At 52.3% G+C, this 22982-nt stretch overlaps 1 protein-coding gene across 1 annotated transcript; it reads right to left on the bottom strand.

The window, feature by feature from the left end:
* Nucleotides 1-5170: 5170 nt before the first annotated feature.
* On the bottom strand, nucleotides 5171-22524 carry LOC125739304 (acylphosphatase-2-like). Its single transcript, XM_049009272.1, has 4 exons — nucleotides 21965-22524; nucleotides 15051-15067; nucleotides 14473-14582; nucleotides 5171-5585 (listed from the first exon to the last, which is right to left on the bottom strand). The coding sequence occupies exons 1-4, from the start codon at nucleotides 22026-22028 to the stop codon at nucleotides 5471-5473; spliced, it is 306 nt and encodes a 101-aa protein (XP_048865229.1). The 5' UTR covers nucleotides 22029-22524; the 3' UTR covers nucleotides 5171-5470.
* Nucleotides 22525-22982: the final 458 nt, after the last annotated feature.

The following is a 22982-nucleotide window of genomic DNA, read 5'->3' as shown; positions in this document are numbered from 1 at the left end:
TCAGATGCCAATTAAACCAAAGTTATACCTTTAAGCATAGATTATATTACTGAATAATCAGTCGAGCTCTCAGGCTTAATTTTTCTTTTGACAGGATTCTGTTATGGGCCAGTTTTGGAATTAGGTGCCCAAGCTAATAGGATCTACGCTTCGTAAAACCCTTATCCAGCAACTGGCATTTGCAGCTTGTCCCACTGGAAAACGGAAAAACTGTCCAAGGAAAAACTGTTCAGTCCAGTGGTGAGGTATTTTGGGGGTCCCAAAATTAGGGGCCCATGTCCAGGCTCACAGCGTGCCAGACCGGACCGGGGATTCCTTCCGAGCACGTGTCCCAGGACAGAGATTCTCAGAGAACGCCGCAGCCAGTGACACAGCCAGTGACACAGGCAGTGACACAGCCAGGCTGGAGCCAGTGTACAGGGTACAGCTCTGAAGCTCCGCCCCTGATTTTAGCTCTGAGATGAAGGCAGCCATGAGGCAGGCCTGTTTCCTGAGGATATCGTACTGGCATGAAACGCATGCTACACACACACACACACACACACACACACACACAAATCATTGCATGTGTAAGAAAATATCCCTTCTCTCATCGTAAAAATAGATCAACCCCTGCCCCCAAACACACACCCTAGCAAAGGATCCATCTTAGTCCCGTGATAACAAAGGAAGGACATGGGGGAAGCTTAAGTCCGCCTGACACGATCCAGCCTGCTACCCTCTTCATGGCAGCCATGCCCCCCCGGCACCACATACTCACACCAAGTGAAGGGCTTTGATTGGGTGCACATCAACAATCGTGGCAATGCCAAGAGGCACAATGAAAAGCACTCAGAGAACCAGGAGATATCCCGAGAGCCCTTACAGGAAGTGTGGGGCAGGGTACATGTGGTTACAGGGCACCTACGTACCCGGGCATGCATTGGTGAGGTATTTTCCCCAAAAAACTGGCACCAACAACTGGAAACTGGCTCACCAGTTAGAAAGGTTATGAGGTGTCCCACCGAGCGGATGGGGTAAGATTCCGCGTCCCGCGAAACACCCTGTAAATCATGGCTTTTGCCCACGCCTGTCGCATCGGGAGTAACCTCTTTTGTCTGAGACGAATGGCGTCCCAATGAGGCCATGGGAACACAGCCATCCCTGAGGATGCTTTGGAAGTCCAGCTGGTTTCCCCGGATGCCACTGTTGTGTCGGGGGGCACATACTGGCTGGAAGGTGCATCAGAGACCACCGGTGTCATGACGGTGACACTGGCCGAGCGGACCAGCCGGGGAGTCTGGGCGTGTTGTCATATGAGAGGGTCGATCCTGTCACACGGGAACCGGGCCACTAATGTAAACAGGCAGTACCACCCTTGAAAGGCTGCAGCTGAGAGGAAGAGGAGGCAGGAAATCAAGCGTAGCACACGAGCTCAGATAGAGCGGCGGCAGCCCGATCTCAGGCCCCGTGCAGTGATGTGCTCGTCACTCATTCAGAATCACTCAGACACCGTGAGAATCTGCGCTGAGACCGACTGCCCGCAGCGACTGCTCCCGTTCATAACCGGTGATATTGGTTTCAGAGTTCGTTGTGCGTAGATCCTTGCAGTTAAAAATGGTGGTAATTAACTTAACAGTGTAGAGTCATGTATAACCAAGAAATTAGAGTTTTAATCATGTGCTTGCAAGTGTCTCCTAAATGACAAGGGTAAGTGCCAAATTTATTCAGCTTTTGCACCTGTTTTTCCCACTGGGGTAATAAAGTTTTATGGTAGTGAAACGAAGACGAATACAATTAAAATGTCACATATGTGTGTAAAACAAACTGTTTTGCTTCAGGTTTATTTTCATACTTTCCTGGTGGGAAAGCTCAGTAATGCCGACGCGGCGCGTTTGGGCTGGACCTAGAGGACACTGAGCCAGAGGACACATGGCTAGGGGGCGGGTCCACGCACCACTGCTCTGCTTCCATTGGCCAGGTCAGCCGAGGCGGCCGCTTGTGATCTGGGTGCAATGTGGCTTTGTCCGCCCTCCTGGGATGGCCGTAAAGCATGCAGTGATGGCTGGGTGACGGGATGAGGGGCTGAGGCGAGATTCCCCCAGAAACAGATCTGTAGTCTCCAGGCAGCCTGGACTTTGCATTCCCAGTCTCTGCAGAATTTTTTGACAGATTCCCAGGACAGTTATGGAGACACGGAGCAGGTGCACTTAGATGATCCAGAAGAAAAGAGCATCTGAGATTGTCCAGGAGCAGCCCCAGGAAGATCATCTTAAAAAGGCATGAAGACCAAGCAAAAAGATTTACACAAAATGTGTAGCACACAGGCACATAGGATCACAAACCGGCCCCAAATTCAGGTCACTGTGCAGAATCCAAGGACGACAGACTCTCCGGAGAGGGAGGCAGGCTGAGACAGCGGAGAGCAGACCCCACAAACCAGGACACCATCAAGCACTCTGCCAGCACACTGCCGGAAGGAGGGCGGAGGAATGTAGTCAGGGGGATTTTAACGGTTAAGTAAGGTGCTCCCTATTGGGGTGATACAAGTGTTTGGGGGGGGGGGGGGGACCAGGGTGGGTTTGAATGAAAAGCAGCCAGAACTTCACACACATCACGATATGTGCAGTCCATCGCCGAGAATTTAGGGGGATGTCGGCTCATCAGACCAGTACATGCCATTATCTCAGTATTCCCTGCGACTGTAACATCTTCCTTCCACAACAGGAATATACCGGAATATAAGCAATGTCATTTTCAGTCAGAGGGAAGTCGCTAGATTTAAAATAAAGATTCTCCGTAGTACGGAAGAACAGATTCTCAGCAATACTAACAAAAAAAGTCAAGCCACAGACACGGAAGAAGAACGCAGAACATTTTTGTGGAATTTTGGCCAAATTCAATGACACAAAGAACAGTGAACTCAAAAAAAAAATCTTTTCATGCTTCCTTAACTTCCCTGACTACCCCGAGATTCCTGTGCTTCAGCTGTGGACCCACTGGGTCTGGAAACGCAGGCTTAATGAGAACGGAGGAGCCAGAACAGGAAGTGATGCAATCACTAGGGGAGGGGGCTAAAGTCTTAGAGGGGGCTGCCAGACGCCAACTAGCTAACCCCCCTTGCAGCTGGAACCTGCGACCTACATGCAGCTTGCCCCGAGTACATGGCGCCGTCAGACTTTTTGACGGTACTAGCTGTTTTACATAATCGCCCTGATACCAGGAGAGGGAGTGTTACGTAACACGGGTGCAGCGTGTGCCACATGTAAACAAGGGTTAGCAGCATTAGGCTACGGCTGTGTGGCTAAATGTGGTGCGAGGGAGCGTGATGTGCGCCGCATTGGAGACGAGGAGGAAATTCCCTGAGAGTACGTGATGTACGTGTAGGATGCGGTGCCTAATTCCCACCTTCACGTCCCCTGGGTGGTCTGCGGTTCGGTTCCCCTGACCTCCCTTGGTAGGTGCTCATTTGGAAGAGACAGACAGGCAAAGGCGTGCTTTAAAAAAGCTTTTCAGCTGCATCTTATGGGATTGTGCCCCCAAAAGCACTATTATAATCCGTTGTTTTTCTATAAATTGATGTAGTTTCTATAATGACTGGTGTTTGTGATGTCACCAGGCCCCGCTGTCAGCTAAGAGGATTCTCCCAGGCCAGTTGCTGTATAGCGTCATGGCAGCAAGGCATGCTGGGTGGAAAAAGTACCTGAAGAGAGGCCAGCATGCATCAGTGTGGGGGCGGAGCCTGGACCATGGCGTGCCAGACCTGGGTGGGGTGTACTGACTCTGTTACTGCACGGGAGAATTAAGGGCCAGCCTGAAGATCCATCCAAAGAGTCGGAAAGGAGGGCACAGACCTGGATTTCAAGTGGATGGGAGTGGCAATATAGCAGTAAGTCCACATGCTATTCACATTTACACTTTTACACACCATTCCCTGAGAACACAGTGAGCACTTCATTTAGATTTCATTCATGGACATTAAACATGTGTTTGAAGGCATGTTGGGCCGGGGGAGGGGGTTTGGGGGAGGAGTGATTCTGCCTTAGAGGACCTACCGCTCCATCCTTTGGCCTCCTCTTTCCATCGTGCTTTGCTGTCCCACAGGAAAGAGAGAAATGATTGCACTCACATGACCTCTGACCGACAGGAGTGGAGCAAATGTTGAAAAAGGCATCACTGCATGAAAGAGACAGATTTACAGCAATAGTTACAGGACCACGAGATGCCAGAGATTCCCTGCTAGACACAGCTGCCGAGGTGTCTGTGATAGTAAAGCAATAAGCGAATAGTGGATTCCATCAGGGAATTCTGAAGGAACACGGTATGGTATTCCAAGTTCTGAGTGGGTCCATCTGCACGGCCCTGTAAACACCATGAGTGGAAAATAAACAGCACTGGATTCACACTCATAACGGCTGCGCTGTGTGTCACGCACTCTGGGCCTGAGGCTTAAAGGAGCAGAGGAGATACAACACTGGGGAATACACAGCCGAGACGGGGAACGCAGCGACGATCCGATATCCGTTCCCGAAAATGTGGAGGGAGATAATGAAGTCTTTGTGAATCCGTCCAGAGTTTCTCACAGAATGTTACAGTCTACTGTAGTGTCCAAAAATTAGTCAGTGCCGGACGTTGTCTTCCTTCCAGAAGGTTCTTCCAGCTTTTTCAGTGGGTCCTCGGAGGTCACCGAGCTCAAGATCTTCTCTAAGCACTTAATTTTGCGGTGTGTTATGGGATGCCGCCCTGAAGTGGGAATTTGGGTGTCTTTGGTGGGCAACGGTAGGAATTGTTAAGTTAAGGGTGGTAAATAATATTTGCCAATTGGGTGGGGGGGGGCAGATGATCCATTTGGGTAGGTAGATGTTTAAATCACTGCACTGGATGTTCTTCTCTTATTATCCTATTTATCTACACCACATAGCCTGTACTGCACCTTAAAAAGAGAATTTCAGTGCGACTACTGGCCTGAAGTGGATTCCAAAGTGGAATTGTCGGATGATTTTATACGGACACCCTGGATGTGCAAGGAAAACATCCAGCACTCAGACAGAAGACCGTTAGCATCTCCCCTAGCGCAGTCAAACTCCCATCATCCCCAGGGGCTAAAGTAAACCAACCCCAACAGCTTCCACAAACATCTGAAGCATTAGCACATTAGCACAGCGGTAATAAACACCAACCCTCAGACCTGTCCCATTAAAAACATCTTTAATTTATGTTCCTGGAACTCTACTCTAGGATTTCTCAAGCCCATACACAGAGGAAGGTGAAGCAGTGTTGTTTTAACACCTGGTTCCCTTCCGGGGGGGGGGGGGGGGGGGGGGAGGGCGTCGTGGAGGTTGGCAGCAGACCTTTCCAGAAAGCATGGCAGGCAGCGAGGACAAGCCGCTCCGTCGCCAGTTGGCAAGAGTCAAAGGGACACCCGCGAAGTAACCTTGTGGTGTGTCGCACGAGCAGGTGGGGGGCTGGGCAGGCGAGACAGGGGCGGAGCCTAGTAGCGTGTGCTGAAGCCCTTGATCTCCAGCTTGGGGATGTCCCTCTCGTTGGAGAAGACGGCTCGGGAGATGCGACAGCCGGGACTCCCTTCTTTACTCAGCCAAATCTTCCTGCAAGAGAGACCGGGGACTCAGATGGTGGAAACCAGCATCAAACCTCCATTGGGTTTATTATAGTTTATTTTAGCGTCGTTTCAAATCACAGGAGGGTCACCACCTCGGTGTTCTTAATTCTGCATAAGGTTAACTACCGAGTGGATTAAAGGCTGCGCTGCTAGGGAGTCTGGGAAACTCGATGCCATCTCACTCTGATTATATGTAACAGGGTCCTGAAAATCTGAAAACTCACGTTCTCCTTCTGAAATTGACTCAGCTTTTCTCTGGGGACAATTTGCTTACCTCACAGTGTCTGGGGCCAGTCAGCCCTGATTTTGACTGGGGGGGGTCGTCCCCAGAGAAATGCGTCCAGTGACAGCATCAAAATATGTTAAAACGTTACAGTTTGAGATGCCATAACACCAGTGCCGATCAACCCATTAAGCAGCATCTGAGGGGGCACCGATGAGTGAGTCAGTTTCACTTTGTCTTGGACAGTGATCCTCGGCGAGAGCTGGGGGGGGTGAAGCTTGCCTAGGTCTCCCCATGGGCTTCCATCGACACCGATGCATAGCAGAGAAAGTGACAAAGCGAAGCAGATACATGAGCAGTCGACCCCTGGGGTCTCGGCGGCCGTCTGGGTCAGTCTGCCGCATTTGTGAGTCTGCAGCCTGACAGAGGACATGGCTGCCATGGGCCCCTAATCACAGAAAAGGTTTTTAAACAAACATGCCTGACAACAGTAAACAAGCAGCTCTAACAATCTCCATCAGCTGCCCTTTGTGGAAACAGGTGTTACGGCCGATTAGCCCCCCCCCACACACACACACACACACACACACACACACACACAAACACACACACACACACACACACAGACACACATATACATATAATCACACTGCCACACAAACAAACACACTCAGAGCTTACTGGCGGGAACATACTGCTTCCCCTGTGAGAGCTGAGACGTAATGACTTCCAGAGCCCCGTGACCAAATAACACAAAATATCTGTTTATGCCACTAAATAAGTCCAGCAAACACCGGTATCAATCTTTATTTATATAGCACTGTTTTAACCACAGGGTTTATAAAGTGCTTTACTGACACTTAAAAGAAAGGAATTAAAATAAGCTTACAGGCAATAATAACAAACACAGTAAAAAATTTAAATGGAATCAATTTACCACTCATGTTCTCAGTAAGGGACTCTACCCCCTACCTCACATGGGACTCTACCCTCTACTTCACAGGGAACTCTACCCCCTACCTCACAGGGGACGCTACCCCCTACCTCACAGGGGACTCTACCCCCTACCTCACAGGGGACTCTACCCCCTACCTCACAGGGGACTCTATCCCCTACCTCACAGGGGACTCCATCCCCTACCTCACAGGGGACTCTACCCTCTACCTCACAGGGGATGCTACCCCCTACCTCACAGGGGATGCTACCCCCTACCTCAAAGGGGACTCTATCCCCTACCTCACAGGGGACTCTATCCCCTACCTCACAGGGGATGCTACCCCCTACCTCACAGGGGACTCTATCCCCTACCTCACAGGGGACTCTATCCCCTACCTCACAGGGGACTCTATCCCCTACCTCACAGGGGACGCTACCCCCTACCTCACAGGGGACTCTACCCCCTACCTCACAGGGGACTCTACCCCTATCTCACAGGGGACTCTACCCCCTACCTCACAGGGGACTCTTGGCCCTGCCGGATTCCCATTAAAGCAGTGGTATCTCCCTAGTAGAGAATAATTCCTTACTTGTTCCTGTAAGCAGGCGCGGGGGGTAGAAGATAAAGGTGACATTTAGCAAACAAACACGGGCTGTTTATATGGGATGCATGGTGCTCCTGCTCAGGTCAGGAGGAGCTGGATGTATGGGATCTCATGGAGGGAGGCATGTCTGACTGGTGTCAGGTGGGGGGAGGGGGGTGATCCTGGGGACAGGTGGCACTGTGGCTGGACACTAAACAGATTTGTTATATATCCCGTTCAACCTGGAAAACCAGACAGGATGACCAGGGAAAGGCTGCATCACAGCAGAATCCGAGCCCTGGCTCGGCACCTGGTGGCTGTGGGTTACATCGGCGTGTGGCAGCTAAATAAACAATGTCGTGGTTGCAGGAAAGATGGCCGCTGGTGAGGAACCAGCCGGACCCTGGTGTTGGGAGAGGCAAGACATTGAAGCAGTCAGGCCACATACAAGGACGCAAATATACAGGGAAGGTTCCAGAGTGCTATGCTGACCAGGCCAGTCAGAAAAAGCGGCCCAACGGGACACACCCTGTCCGACATCCTGAGTGTACTCTGATATACACCCACTGCTCGCTCCTCGACCACACCGGGCTGTCCGGAACAATCTGTGGAGCTGTCTGTTATCCGTACATCCGCCGGACCCACCACTGTGAGCATGCGGGGGTGGCAGTGAGCATTTTTTTTTTCCCGGGAAACCTCAATGCCAGTATGCACTGATCTCCCCTCCCCCCAATATCCCACCTCCACAGCCGAGTCAGGAGGCGTCGGTGCCAGAGCTGTGTAGGAAAAGCAGGGAAGGCCACATGCCCATCAGCGAGCCACAGGGGCAGAGAGAGACCACCAGTAACAAGGCCAGAGCGGGGCTGGCCCGGAGACAGGAAGTGACATCACAGTGCTTACGCCCACGTCCTCTCTAGCTGCCTTATACCAACATCAGGCATCGCAAACAGGTGAGTAGAGAACCGGAGCAAACTGCATGACGGCAGAGATCTCGGCACAGAATGGAAATCTGCCATGGAGACACAAAATGGGAGATAGAATCCCTGCTGTGATCCGGCTACAAACATAAATCAAATAAAAATAAAATACGTCATACTCCCTCCAGTGTCGTGTTTGCTGCGAGGAAAAATGGTTATCAAAGCTGATGGTGCTCACGCTGGTCTGAGAGAGATCTGGAAGCAGGAAGGAGCCTTTTCACCTGGCAGGACCAAAGGTGTCAGGCCAAAACGGATGGGTGTGGTTCTGCATGTGGCGAACTGCTGCTAACACAAATCAACACAACTGGCCTCTCGTGGATCTGTAGGCACAGGGCTGTCAAAGACCTCAGCACGTCCGTGCCAAGCCAAATATCCTTCCGCCGATTATACAACCGAAAAAGGGTCCGACTGCAACGAGAATGGTCGTTAATATAAATCAACAGAATGGTTCCATGTCTAAGAGCAAAGAATGACCTTTACAGGGCTGATATGCAGTTTGAACATCAGCAGTTTGGAAGTCAGAGAATTAAAAGTAAAGGCTGGAACTGAGTTATTAGTTCCAGGTGAAACAATCACACATGAACTATGCGTGTGAAAAAAGATTCTGCAAGCATGTTGATTCCAAGGAGCCGTTAAGCACAGGACACAGCGAGCCTCCGTGTGCTGAGCGGGATTTCACCTCTAACCGCTTTTCGTATCTTTCACTCCAACTGGTTGTCGGTCACCCTGCCTAGAGATGCAGATGTAAACCTACCCCTCGCTGTACCAGTGGCCCCAAAACACTAGAACGACACGTCCCTCACCCGAGACAAACTCTGACATCTCCTCTGGCGGTTCCTGTCACACCGGGGGGGGGGGGGTGGGCTGATAGGACAGGAAGCCCCCACGTGAGGGTCTTCGAGTTCGGGGCTCTGAAAACCTTCACTCACACGTCGCCCCCCGGCAGCCGGCTGTGCTTCCCCCGGAAAGGTGGTCCTGACTTTTCCTCATGGCGGGGATATGAGATAACATTTCGACTTTCCAAAAGGAAGGAATTCATTCCACGCGTGAGACTGAACGTGAAAAAAGTCCAACGATGTCTGTCCTCTCTAAGGATCGTTTTTTTGTGAATACTTCCTGGAAAGGGGTCGGTGATGGAACATCATGACAGGAAAGTTAACACTGGGGTTTTCAGTGCTACTCCAAAAAAGAACGTAAATATCCATCGTGAGAAAACACTGCATTGTGATGGTGGAGCTCAAACGGACAGAGAAGCAATGGAACCTCCCACCAGAAGGGGGCGACAGAGCAGCATCTGTAACCAGGAGCAATAGAACTGTTGACATCCTACGCTTTTCTGTATACCCCGGGCAAAGTGGAAGCCCTGGGGGACTTCCTGCCAGGGCAGACAGGGTACAAGTGTAGGTCGTGTCAAGCACCAGAGGGGCGATGTGAGGCAGTGAGGCAGGGAGGAGGAGATGCTGGCAGGGTGATCCCTCTGCCGCCATTTTCTCCTCTGCAAACAAAGGACGTTTCATCCCAGGGGACGCAGGGATGAGAATACTGATGAGGCCCCAATAGGAGTACAACCTGAGCATAGAAAGAGGGAGAGGGGGGGCCAGGGAGGGAGAGAGGGGGGGCCAGGGAGGGAAGGGGGGGGGGGGTCAGGGGACGAGCACATCGTCCACCTGCCAGCCCAGACTGCTTAAATATTTAATGGGAAAAACACACTACCTATTCCTGCTTCTCAAGCCACTAGGCCAGAACAAAGCACCCCTTAGTGTCAGTCCTAAACATAACAGCACTGCCCCCTCATGCTGACCCCCCCATTCCACCCTGGTATGATACTAACAATACAGAGACTCAGGGGCTCAGAAAACCTTTGCTTTTTACCCGAAGAGATCAGCTCATGTCAAGGATCCAGAGACGTCATGGTGGCACATCAGAGCACAGCACGAGTGGGGGGGCTTCCTTCAGCCTTGCCCCCCACCCGAGTGCACGACGGGATGGGCTGCCACCTTTATGGATGAAGTGGAGGAATGTGCGGAGTTGGTGTGCTGACGGAAAGTTCTGGAACTCTCCTCTCATGCCTGTGGGTGCTGGCTTTCACGGAGACAAGCTTGCCACAGGATATGGGACGGCGGACACCGACAAGCCCGTGTGGGAAGAACGCGGCCATGAACCACGTGTGGTGAACGGAACCGAAGCAGCCCGGGATGCTGGTCCCACCAGTCCTGCCAGCCGCAACCCGCCGCAACTCGCCAGACTCTGGGAGATTACAGCCGGAAAGACGGCACCATCTGCGCCCGGCGCTCTACGCCCCCTGGGAGGACAGGCACATACCAGCCGGGTTGGGGTGCTTCACACACGGCCATGAATTCTGGGACATCGTGGCCAGGAACCAGGATTGAAGAGGACATTGGAAACGTGGTCAGGGGCTCTTTTACCCCCCTTTAGGTCCCAAATGACATATGTAACCCCCATAATTTAAATAAAATGAGACCTTTGCAGAGACTGTTGCAGTCTGTGCTTGGAGAGCATTGTGGCGCATATGACTGGCCTGCTGGAACGGATCGAGGCGATCTGGCTCCACGGGCTCGACGTGGCCGACCGGCCCACTTAAGCCAGCGGCAAACACTCCGAATGGGAGGCAGATGGGGCCCCTTAGCTGGCGCCGATTTACTGCACTCCGCCTGCCTGGGTCAGTAACTCGCGGTTCTGTTAGTCACTGTCACTGGGCAGAGATCTACACTGATAAGCAAACTGGGGCTGGAACTCGTGTTCAGGGCCCTCATGCAGCCAGGCGTCCCGGTTAACAGCTAGACGCATTCAGCCATTCCTTCTTGGCACGAGAACCCATTCTGGGAGGTTTAAGCCAGAGCAGATCTGCCAGCCGGGTCCGGTTTTCGGAAGGGGGGGGGTGTAGAAAAGCGGCATTGTTGACCAGGGGGTGCTGACGGTAAAAGCTGTCAACTGGGGGTGGGGGGGGGGTAATTGTTCTTGGGTGGGCGCAGACGGTCATTTGGGTGGGGGGGGGGCGTAGGACCCTCCAGGACCCCCTCCCCATGGCGCAGAGACTAATTCAGGGCTTGCTGGCACGTAAATTTGCGAGAGGCCACACACAGCAGAGAAAATGAGCCAAATAAGCAGAAAGCCAGCATAACGCATTAACCCGCGGCATTCAGCGCGGCTACTGCCGCGGCACGGCCCGTTTAACCCCGCCCACTAAACTCAGCTTTGTTCCAGACATAAATAATAACAGCCAACAATTACGTTGGGGGGGCTTAAAATAGCGAATGACCCTGTTACCAAGGCAGCAAGGACGTCTCCCTGTGCGGCGGGGGCCACATGACTGACCTCAGAGGAGCACACACCCCAGGGCGGCTCCTCGGCCGGGCCTGCCAGAGGAGTTTATGCAGGCCTGCGGGAGTCGGCTGCCCTGGGCGTAAACTGAAGGAGGAGTTTATGCAGGCCTGCCGGAGTCCGCTGGCCTGGGCGTAGCCTGCAGGAGGAGTTTATGCAGGCCTGCGGGAGTCGGCTGGCCTGGGCGTACACTGAAGGAGGAGTTTATGCAGGCCTGCGGGAGTCGTCTGGCTTGGTGTAGCCTGCAGGAGGATTTTATGCAGGCCTGCCGGAGTCGGCTGGCCTGGGTGTAGCCTGCAGGAGGAGTTTATGCAGGCCTGCTGGAGTCGGCTGGCCTGGGCGTGGCCTGCAGGAGGAGTTTATGCAGGCCTGCCGGAGTCGGCTGGCCTGGGCGTGGCCTGCAGGTCCCGCAGTGGCGTCTCCTCAGCCTATAGCATTCTCTTACAATTCACTCTCCTGCACTTAATCTACGGGAAATACGATTTTAATCGTCAAAATCTGATCCCCCTACCCCCCGCTTTAGTCACCTGGCCATTAGAACCTCTCTCTCCAGGAGTTAAACTTCTAGTCACTCCAGGGGGGCTTTCTCTGCTTACATTTGCTGGGGGAGGCGGTTATGAATCTGGTTCTGGGTTTAAATTGTTTCGCATAAGAAAACACAGAACGCATAAAAAGCAGTGAGTGACCAGGCTCCCCCCCCGCAAATCCACACAGAACCCACAACCTCTCAAGGTGTCATATCAGAGGCTGTTGAGAGTGTGTGTGGGGGGGGGGGCAGAGTGCACTAACATAGCTGTGCCCTCCCCCCATCCTGTGTAATATAAATTCTTCAGTAACAGTAAGTCATGGATTGAACTAATAACAATTAATTATGGAAATTAATTATGGCAAATTATGGCAGGGACGAGATATCATTCGGATGGGGTTCTTACACCGGGAGACATAGGGGCTTGGGGGGGGGGGGCCCTCCAACAATCACCATTATCGGACCAAAGGCCTCCCCCCACAGGGCTTTATCAGTACAGCATAGTCACATCACTTCCTCACTGAAAGCCCCCCTTTTTAAAATGCCCTTGACAGTCCCTAGTCTGGTCACAGGACTGACACAGGCGGTGATAACCTTCGGCAGGACGTCCATCCTGCTGGGGGCCATCAGAATCCTGCCAGTGACAGAGACCCCCGCCAATCTATAGCATTAGAATAATAGTATTCCTGAGTAGCGACTTGTTATTTCTGACTATTCTCATTGGCCAGTACAGGCTGGTCACATGACCCCATTTCATATGGGAACCCCTACTGTACAGGTGCCCCCACAGTGGACCCTGAACCCCGGCAGAAACAGAGTATCTCAAATCAAATATGCCCCCCCCAACCCCCAAGGTGTTTGATGCGTGTAGGACAAGGAGGAAGACGAGGAGGAAGATGAAGAGGAAGACGACTGCCATGTCAGTGATGAGCGGCTGCAGCGCAGGCAGCAGAGCACTGGTCTGTCATAAAGCCGCTAAACTGTAAACTCGGCGTCCCTCTTCCATTGAGCATTAGTATCACCCCCCCCCCCCCCCACCCACCCACGTTCCCCACGCTCCCCCCCAGCCTGTGACAGAGGTGTTGCATCCCAGCTGGACTTAGAAGTAATTCTGTTTTTCTTTTGTTTTCCTTTCTTACAAGAAGAGGCGGCTGTGGGCTTTGGGTCGGCGGATGTCCAGTCTCTGTCAGCACCCCCACCCCCCCACCGCTGCCCACAGGGACAGAAAACAGAGGAGACATGGGAGCGGAGGCGTCAGACCGCAGTGAGGCAGGCACATCGGGGTGGGGGGGAGGAGCACGGCCAGCAGGAGATGCTGCAAAGGGGATGCACAAAGGTGATGCACATAGGGGATGCACAAAGATGATGCACATAGGGGATGCACAAAGGGGATGCACATCCACAACATCGACTCCACAACCTGAGACGAGGCGTCTAAAGGCCAGATTACGCTAGGAAGAAATTCGCTGTGTTTTCATTGGGTTAGTTTCAGTATCTCTGCACAGCTTGCTGTTACCTAAGGACAGGAATTCTAGAAAGTTCCACAAAGACTGCAAAGAGTAGGTATAGAGTGACATCTACTGGCAAAAGACAGGCTGGCATTCCAAAGGCACTGGAGAATGCAATGCTATTTTTATATTACTGTTATATAATCTGTTTAGGGTTTGACAAATAATTCCTTTTGGTAATTAATTGCTACATCTTGGGACATCTCATTACTAAGTGTCAATAATGAGTTAGCAAATTGCTAAAAGTCTTAATCTAAATTAGCTCTGATAGGTTACATTTGGTGTCTGAATGGCATAGCACAGTTAGGGTTACAGTTACTGTGAGGTCATTGTGAACCAGCCACCTTACCCCTGTCCCACTGCCAAGAAGATTTCACGTTTGCTCCTGCCTCAGTCATACCCAATTTGCCTGTTCAGTATTTATCACTGTTAGCTTATCAGGCACCTTCATCTGAAGCACCCAAGCCTGCTTTTCATAGCCTCACACCCCCGCGCTGACCCCCACCCCTCTCTGTGTGGAGTTTGCATGTTCACCTCAACAACCAGAGAAACTAGAGGAAACATGCAAATTCTGGGGGGGAAGCCATGGGGAAACCTGGGGTCTCCAACTTAACCCTGTGTTTACAGGACATGGGTGGATGATCCCTTTTCCCATTTATACAACCTGGACAATATTACAATGTGGAGATGCTGGGTTTTGGGCCAAAGACATGGGTCCCGGGTTTATTCTTCCAGCTCCCCGACACCCCGAGATGCCGGCAGGAGCCACAGACTTACATTTCATTCACTAGGTCGGGGGGGCCCTGCACCTGCCCCATCACGGTGCCCTTGGAGGTGTTCTTCACCCAGCCGCACACGCCCAGCCTGCGCCCCTTCTCCTCGGAGTACTGGCACACAAATAGGGCCAGAAGAAGAGCAGGAAAACCCATCAGTGTCTCTGCACACCTACCTCTCACCTCAGGGCCCGCAGCTGCCTTTTTGCAGGTGATGCTGACAGAAGGCCTGCTTTTCACTGGCGGTGCTTTACAGAAGGCCTGATTTTTACTGGTAGCACCTTCAGAAGGCCTGCTTTTTTATTGGTAGTGCTTTACAGATGGCCTGCTTTTTACTGGTAGCACCTTCCGAAGGCCTGCTTTTTACTGGTGGTACTTATAGAAGGCCTGCTTTTTACAGGTGGCACCTTCAGACGGCCTGCTTTTCACTTGTGGTACTTACAGAAGAAGCCCTAATTTGACTTTCACAGTTTTATTTTCCAGACCCAAAATTATGAGCCATTATAAAATTTTGTAGCTATTTTGAGAGAAAAAAAATCAAGAAAGGCTTTACTTTCAAAATATACTGGCTAGTTCTCTTACCATTCTGAAACAGACACCTGAAAGGGAAGAGAACACAGGATATAAACAGGAGGAGTCGTTAATGTAATATTAATTACATAAAGGTATATGAATAGACCTATTGGTTACAGGAGCATAATATCAGTTACAAAGCACCTATCCTAACCTATCCTTTAAACACCTGTTCGCTGCAAAACCAAGAACATATTAATGAAGATTTTGGGCAAAGTCCAAAACTATTATTTCTGTGAGTAAACGTTTGGTGTAAATAAGGATTGAGGTGAAAATTATAATGTAGCCTAAATAAAGAGGGGAGAATTTAAATTTACATTTTTTTTAAATCATACTTTGTTTTTATATTCCTACGGGGAAAACATGGTAGACATATATACACTATATGGACAAAAGTATAAAAGACACCTGGCCATTACACCCACGCTAACTTTTATGACGTCCCATTCTGAATGCACAGGCATCAGTATGTGGCTGGTCCCCCCTTTGCAGCTATAACAGCTGCCACTCTACTGGGAAGGCTGACCGCAAGATTTCGGAGTGTGTCTGTGGGAATTTTGCCCATTCATCCAAAAGATCATTTGTGAGGTCAGGCAGTTGTCACGACAACCAGGACCGAGCGATCGGGATCCGGGTATGCAAGCCGCTAAGCGCTGGATTTGGATAAACCAAACAGAGGCACTGAAAGGGACAGGCAAGAGGCAAGATCGAAAGACAGGCAGGGAGGTCGTAAGCCGGGGGGTCAGTCCTACAAGGAAGCTCAAGACAGGAACACACAAGGGTGCGGGAACAGGACGAGCAGGAGCAGGCTGGGAGGACGGGTCAGGTACCGGGAAGGGTCTGGAACGGGAGAGAGAGAGGGGTAAGGAGAAGACACTAGGTAAACAGGCAGGGTTGGGTATCAGGGAGAGACAATCGACAAGAAAGTGCTTGGTATGGCTTCTATACATCAGCGCAATACTTCGCAACGTGTAAGTGACGTCTGACTGGTTTTAACTCTAGGCTCATTCTGTGCAATGAGCCGCAGCCGGTGGTGTCCGCCTGCGTGGGCGTGACAGTACCCCCCCCCTGACGGCCGCCTCCTGGAGGCCGAGGGCGCTTGCGGGGACGACCCCGAGGGCGCGGAGCAGGACGGGAGGGGTTGTCCAGGTGAAAAGCCGCCTTGAGCTCTGGGTCGACCACCACGCTGGCCGGCACCCAGCTGCTGTCCTCCGCGGGTTCCCCCTCCCAGTGCACCAAATATTGGAGCTGACCGCCCCGTCGGCGGGAGTCTAGGAGGACACGGGCTCGGGGGGCTGGATCATCCTCCGGCATGTCCTCCGGAGAATCCTCCTGTGGAGGGACTTCGGGTCGCAGGGGACAGAGCTTTACTGGTTTGAGGAGAGATGCGTGAAAGGTAGGGCAGATACGGTAAACCTTGGGGAGCTGCAAGCGGTAGGCCACCTGACCCACTCGCCGCAGGATGCGGAAAGGGCCAAGGAACCGGGCGGTCAGTTTTTTACATCCAGGTAGCCGTAGGTTTCGTGTAGACAACCATACCAGCTGACCCACCCGATACGTGGGTCCCGCCCGGCGCCGTCGATCCGCCTGAAGTTTCTCCTTTTGCACGTGGGACGTCAGTGCTCGTTGGACCTGCTGCCACGCCCGTCGGCCGTCCTGGAACCACTTCTCCACGCTAGGCACAGGCCCCTCCGGGGAGTCCCAAGGAAAGAGCTTGGGCTGGTAGCCTAACACACATTGGAATGGGGAAATCTGCGTGACGGGACTCACCCGGGAGTTGAGGGCGTACTCCACCCATACCAGATGGGTGGTCCACTTGGAGGGCTCGGCTCGGCAGGCGAGACGTAGAGCCTTCGCCACCTCCTGGTTCGTCCGTTCGGCGAGACCGTTAGACTGGGGATGATATGCAGAGGACAGACTGAGAGAAATGTCTAGCTTACGGCACATCTCCTTGAAGACCCGGGAGTTGAACTGGGGTCCCCGGTCACTGATGATGTCCTCAGGAATTCCATAGTATCGGAATAGCTGCTGGATTAGAATGTCGGCGACCTCGGAAGCAGATGGCAACTTGGGGAGAGCGACGAGTCGACACATCTTTGAGAATCTATCTACAATCGTAAATATAATGGTTCGTCCTGCAGAGCGTGGAAGATCTGTAATGAAATCCATGGCCAAGTGGGACCATGGACGGGCGGGGACAGGTAAGGGGTGCAGCAGGCCGGCGGGCGCCTGAGGTGGAGTCTTCATTCGGGCGCACTCGGGGCAGGACTCCACGTATCCAGTCACCTGTTTCCGCCAGTCGGGCCACCAGAAATTTCGAGACACGAGATGTAGTGTGGCGGCGATACCTGGATGTCCGGTTCCCCGTTGTGCATGGATCCAATTGAGCAGGGCCTCCCGATGCTTCCGTGCAACGAACTGGAGTCCCCGCGGGCAACCTGGAGGGGGAGCCCTCACCTCGTTCTCTCGTCGGATGTCCTCCTCCAGGTCCCAGGAAATAGTAGAGGTGAAGCAGGCAGGGCTGAGAATGGGCTCTGTCCGTTCAGCACTGACGGGGGGGTCGAACTGCCGAGATAGTGCATCTGCTTTCAGGTTCCGGTTTCCCGGGAGGTAACGGACCTGGAACTCGAATCTGGAGAACCACTGGGCCCAGCGAACTTGCCGAGCTGAGAGGCGTTTGGCTGACTGGAGGTATTCTAGGTTGCGGTGATCCGTGAACACCACGAACGGGTGACGGGCCCCCTCCAACCAGTGTCTCCATTCTTCTAGCGCCAGACGGATGGCGAGCAGCTCCCTTTCACCTATGGGGTAATTATGTTCAGCAGGAGTTAGCTTCTTCGAGTAATACGCACACGGGTGCCGTCGTCCGGTTTGGGGATTTCTCTGGAGAAGCACCGCGCCTACTCCAGACTCAGAGGCATCTACCTCTACCTCGAAGGGAAGGTCGGGCTGTGGCTGAGCGAGGACGGGGGCGGAGCAGAAGGCTCTCTTGAGCTTTCTGAAGGCGGCATCGGCCTCCGTGGTCCAGATCCATCGTGTGGCTGTACTACGAGTCAGGGAGGTGAGAGGTGCCGCCACCTGGCTAAAGTTACGGATAAACCTCCTGTAGAAGTTAGCGAATCCAAGGAAGCGTTGCAGCTCCTTCAGGTTGCGAGGTGGTAGCCAGTTGCGAATCGCTGCCACCTTCTTCTCCTCCATGGCGACGGTTCCTTGTCCAATGAGATAACCTAGGAATTGTATTTGGGTTTGATGGAACTCACACTTCTCGAGCTTCGCGTAGAGGTGATGTTCCCTTAGCTTCTGTAGGACCTGCCGGACGTGTTGGTGGTGTAGTTGTTCGTCCGGTGAGTAGATCAGTATATCATCGATATACACCACCACACAGCGATGAATGAGGTCCTTGAACACCTCATTCATAAAGGCCTGAAAGATAGAGGGACTGTTAGCTAAACCGTACGGCATCACGAGATACTCGTACTGCCCCCTACTGGTGATGAACGAGGTTTTCCATTCATCCCCCTCCCGGATTCGGATAAGGTTGTAAGCACTGCGTAGGTCGAGTTTGGAGAAGACCCGCGCCTCTCGCAGCTGCTCTAGGGAGGAGGGAATCAGTGGAAGGGGCTCTCTCCGTTTCACCGTGATGGCATTCAGGGCCCGGTAGTCGATGCAGGGACGTAGTCCTCCATCCTTCTTCTTAACAAAGAAGAAACCCGCGGAGTAGGGAGACGTGGAGGGCCGGATGATTCCCTGCTTCAGGCTCTCCTGGATATAGGTGTCCAATGAGTCCTGCTCCTGGAGTGAGACTGGGTACAATCTACCCTTAGGAGGCTTAGCCTCCTCCACGGTCTCGATGGCGCAGTCACACTCACGATGGGGCGGTAGGGCGAATGCTCTTGCCTTGCTAAAGACGTCCTGGTACTCCTGGTAAGCCTCCGGGAGCTGACTGAGGTCTTCGGGTTTGGGGCTCTCGACGTTGGAGGTCCTACAAGGAACAGACATACAGGCAGACTGGCATGCAGTGGACCACTCAGCTAGCTCGCCTGTCCTCCAATCGAGTTTGGGATTATGAAGGAGTAGCCAGGGGTACCCCAAAATTATGGGGTCCTTAGCTTTGGGTAGGACATACATAGTTGTCTCCTCCCTATGGAGGACTCCGATGCGCAGAGTAAAGGGGCGAGTGCAGTAAGTGATGGTCCCCTCCTTCATCTGTTCTCCAGTCACTCCGAACACTGCGAGAGGTTTCGCAAGCCTCTGCAAGGGCAGCCCTAATTGGCGTGTGAGAGAGAGACTGATAAAGTTCCCGGCCGCACCGCTATCAACCAACGCCTGAATTGAGGGTCCTCTTTCTTCGGTCCCAATGCTCACCGGAACGGTAAGTTGTCGGCGGGTGAGGGATACAGCAGGCGGATCGCCTCCTGGAAGCGTCTCCTTTGTTAGGCGAGGGCGCCCGGGGTAGGTTCGGAGTGGGTGTTCTGCCTCTCCATAGCAGAGGCATGTACCCGCCTGGATACGCTGCTCTGCCGCAGGGATCGGCGTTCGTCCTAGCTGCTTAGGTTCGGGTGTTTCCGAAGCTGACATCAGCGAGACGCGACGAGCCTCGCTTCGGAGCCGGCGGTGACGGCGATCCCTCACCGTGTTGTCCAGCCGCACAGCTAAGTGGACGAAGTTATCGAAGGTTACTGCTTCCCCTCGCGAAGCGAGCTCATCCTGGAGTTCCTGGTTAAGACCGCGGCGGAAGATCGTAAGGAGGGCATCGTCCGTCCACTGGAGCCCCGCAGCGATGGTGCGAAACTCTAGGGAGAAATCCGCTGCGGAGCGATTCCCCTGCCGACACTCCAGGAGACGATCTCCGGTCAGGCGCCCGGCAGCCGGATGGTCGAATACCTCAACCAGAGCGCGGTGGAAGTCCTGGGTTGACTCAATGAGCGGGCTGTGAGTTGTCCACAATGCCGTCGCCCACTCTCGTGCGCGGCCGGTGAGGAGCGAGACGACGAACCGCACCTCTGCCGCCTGGGTGGTGAACATCTCGGGGTGTTCCTCAACATAAATGCCGCATTGCATTAGGAAGCCGCGGCATTGGTCGGGATCCCCGTCATAACGTTCAGGAACCGGGATCGGAGCGGACGTCTTTGGACGAAGTGGGGATGCTGGACGTGGGGTTCGGGCTGCCTGCGCTGCTAGGAATTGCTCTACAGCTGACAGGCGAGCCTCAAAACGAGCGCGGCTTGCTGGATCCATATGCCAACGGCGAAGTATTCTGTCACGACAACCAGGACCGAGCGATCGGGATCCGGGTATGCAAGCCGCTAAGCGCTGGATTTGGATAAACCAAACAGAGGCACTGAAAGGGACAGGCAAGAGGCAAGATCGAAAGACAGGCAGGGAGGTCGTAAGCCGGGGGGTCAGTCCTACAAGGAAGCTCAAGACAGGAACACACAAGGGTGCGGGAACAGGACGAGCAGGAGCAGGCTGGGAGGACGGGTCAGGTACCGGGAAGGGTCTGGAACGGGAGAGAGAGAGGGGTAAGGAGAAGACACTAGGTAAACAGGCAGGGTTGGGTATCAGGGAGAGACAATCGACAAGAAAGTGCTTGGTATGGCTTCTATACATCAGCGCAATACTTCGCAACGTGTAAGTGACGTCTGACTGGTTTTAACTCTAGGCTCATTCTGTGCAATGAGCCGCAGCCGGTGGTGTCCGCCTGCGTGGGCGTGACAGCAGTGATGCTGGGCGTGAAGGCCTGGCTCGCAATCTCCATTCTAGATCATCCCAAAAGCATCTGATGGGGTCAAGTTCTTCCACACCAAACTCACCCATCCATGTCTTCTTGCTTTGTGCACTGATGCACAGTCATGCTGGAACAGAGAGAGACCTTCCCCAAACTGCTCCCCAAAGTTGGAAGCATAGAATTGTCCGTAATGTCTTGGTATGCTTTAAGCATTAAGAGTCCCCTTCACTGGAAATAAGGGGCCAAGCCCAAGCCCTGAAAAACAACCCCATACCATTACCCCTCCTCCACCAAACTAGAGTTAGCACAACGCAGTCAGACAGGTAACGTTCTCCTGGTATCTGCCAAACCCAGACTCGTCCATCAGGCTGCCAGACAGAGAGGCATGATTGGTCACTTTATAGAACACGCTTCCACTGCTCCAGAGCCCAGTGGCGGCCTGCTTTACACCACTCCGTCCGATGCCTGGCACTGCGCTTGGTGATGTGAGTGTTGGTAGCTTTTACACACTATGCGCCTCAGCACTCCGCTCTGTTACTATACGCGGTCTGCCGCTCCATAGCTGAGTTTCTGTTGTCATTAAACTCTTCCATTTTGCAATAAGACCACTTACAGTTGACCCTGGAATATCTAGCAGGGAAGAAATTTCACAAACGGACTCACTGCAAAGGTGGCATCCTATGACAGCACCATGCCTGAATTCACTGACAATGACTTCAGAATGACCCATTCTTTTACAAATCTTTGCAAACCTGACTGCAAAGCTAGGTGCTTGATTGATTGTGGCTTTGGGTCTGAATGAAACACCTGAATACAATGGTTAAGAGGTGTATCCTAATACTTTTGTCCATATAGTGTATAAAAGACTGACAAATCTGGCTCTTCGTTTTCTACCGAAGTCACCGTAAGTCGCCAGCAAAGTCAAGGGTCCACCGTAGTTGGGAAAAACAGACAGTGCATTATTAATCCACATGAATGCATACTCTAGTAACAACCCCGGACAAGTCAAAAGCCCTATTATAAGCAATATAATCAGCGCCAAGGACATGATCATTTCTGTCGGTTAACTCGCGTTTAGGAGCGCGTCTCGCTTATACGTCCATCTTTGGTGCGCCTAAAAGAAGAAGCGCTAAGGCGCCGCCGGCGCTGGCTGCGCGTTACCGTAATGCAGGACGGGCCCTGTGGGACAGCATACCTTGAACGTGCCCGTATATCTCAAAATCCACAGATCGGAGTTTTTCCCCACCGTCAGTTGACATGGTAAATTTGTTAAGATTAAGTTCCGGACTCCAGCTAAAGATATCGAGCGTGCACTGGACGGGGGGCTCAAATTACAAGGCGTCTGGACGGTATTCAAAAAGGGAGAAGCTTTTCCTGCTAGTCAAGCGCTCTCTTCGGCTATCTGTACGTTACTGCGGTGTCAATGAATCACTACAATTAAGTTATAAAATAGCATTTACCAGTTAATAGATCACCGAAAGACACAAATGTAGCCTTTTTCTTTTTTTTTTTAGATTTCAATATGATAAAGGACCGGGATGTCCCAGGATCAAACTGTGATTAAAGTGCATCAGTCATACGGCAATTCTGCTCATTCAAACCTCAACTCCATAGGCGCCTTACTTCAAAATCACTAGAATGAAATGAAAAACATATCTAATAAACTAAATAAATCTAATCATTTCGAAATGAATCCTATCCTGACTCATCCCATCTCTAATAGGCTTATATCAGTTTCTCAAACTCGGTCCTCGGGACCCACTGCCCTGCTTGTGCCCTGCCCCTGCCCTACACACTGCTGATTACCTGGATCAGATGTGTTCAGTCAATCAGAAGCTGAAAGACACCTGGGACTTGTGTGTGGGGCAGGGATAGCTGAAAAACAAGCAGGGCAGTGGGGCCCGAGGACCGAGTTTGAGAACCACTGACTTACATAAACGTCGTATGTATTCCTTTAAGATGGCAACAGACGAAATTTAGTCATGTTTTAAAAATGCATAAATAGGCCACTAGATGGCGTAAGCCATCCAGCGTCGAGCTGTTTCAAATGTCTGCTCTGTATGTTGGACGATTAAAAAAAACAAGACTCATATTTAAATGCCATCATTACAAAGACTGTACAACAGAATAAAATGCATAATATATTACCTAGACTGCATGAAACTATGAGAATATTAAATACTTGCTTCTGATAGGTCTGGCTGTTCTCATGG

Source organism: Brienomyrus brachyistius, chromosome 3 (assembly GCF_023856365.1).
Source record: "Brienomyrus brachyistius isolate T26 chromosome 3, BBRACH_0.4, whole genome shotgun sequence".
NCBI classification, from domain to species: Eukaryota; Metazoa; Chordata; class Actinopteri; order Osteoglossiformes; family Mormyridae; genus Brienomyrus; species Brienomyrus brachyistius.
The sequence above is the reverse complement of the archived record's forward strand: the minus strand, read 5'-3'. Positions and strand labels throughout refer to the sequence as shown.

Excerpts from the sequence above, each read along its gene's own strand:
- LOC125739304 (XM_049009272.1), bottom strand. The coding sequence starts at position 22,028 with ATGTCAACTGACGGTGGGGAAAAACTCCGATCTGTGGATTTTGAGATA. Across the intron at positions 5,586-14,472 it reads CCCGACCTAGTGAATGAAAT|GAAGATTTGGCTGAGTAAAG; the intron begins GTAAGTCTGTGG and ends TCTCTCTTGCAG.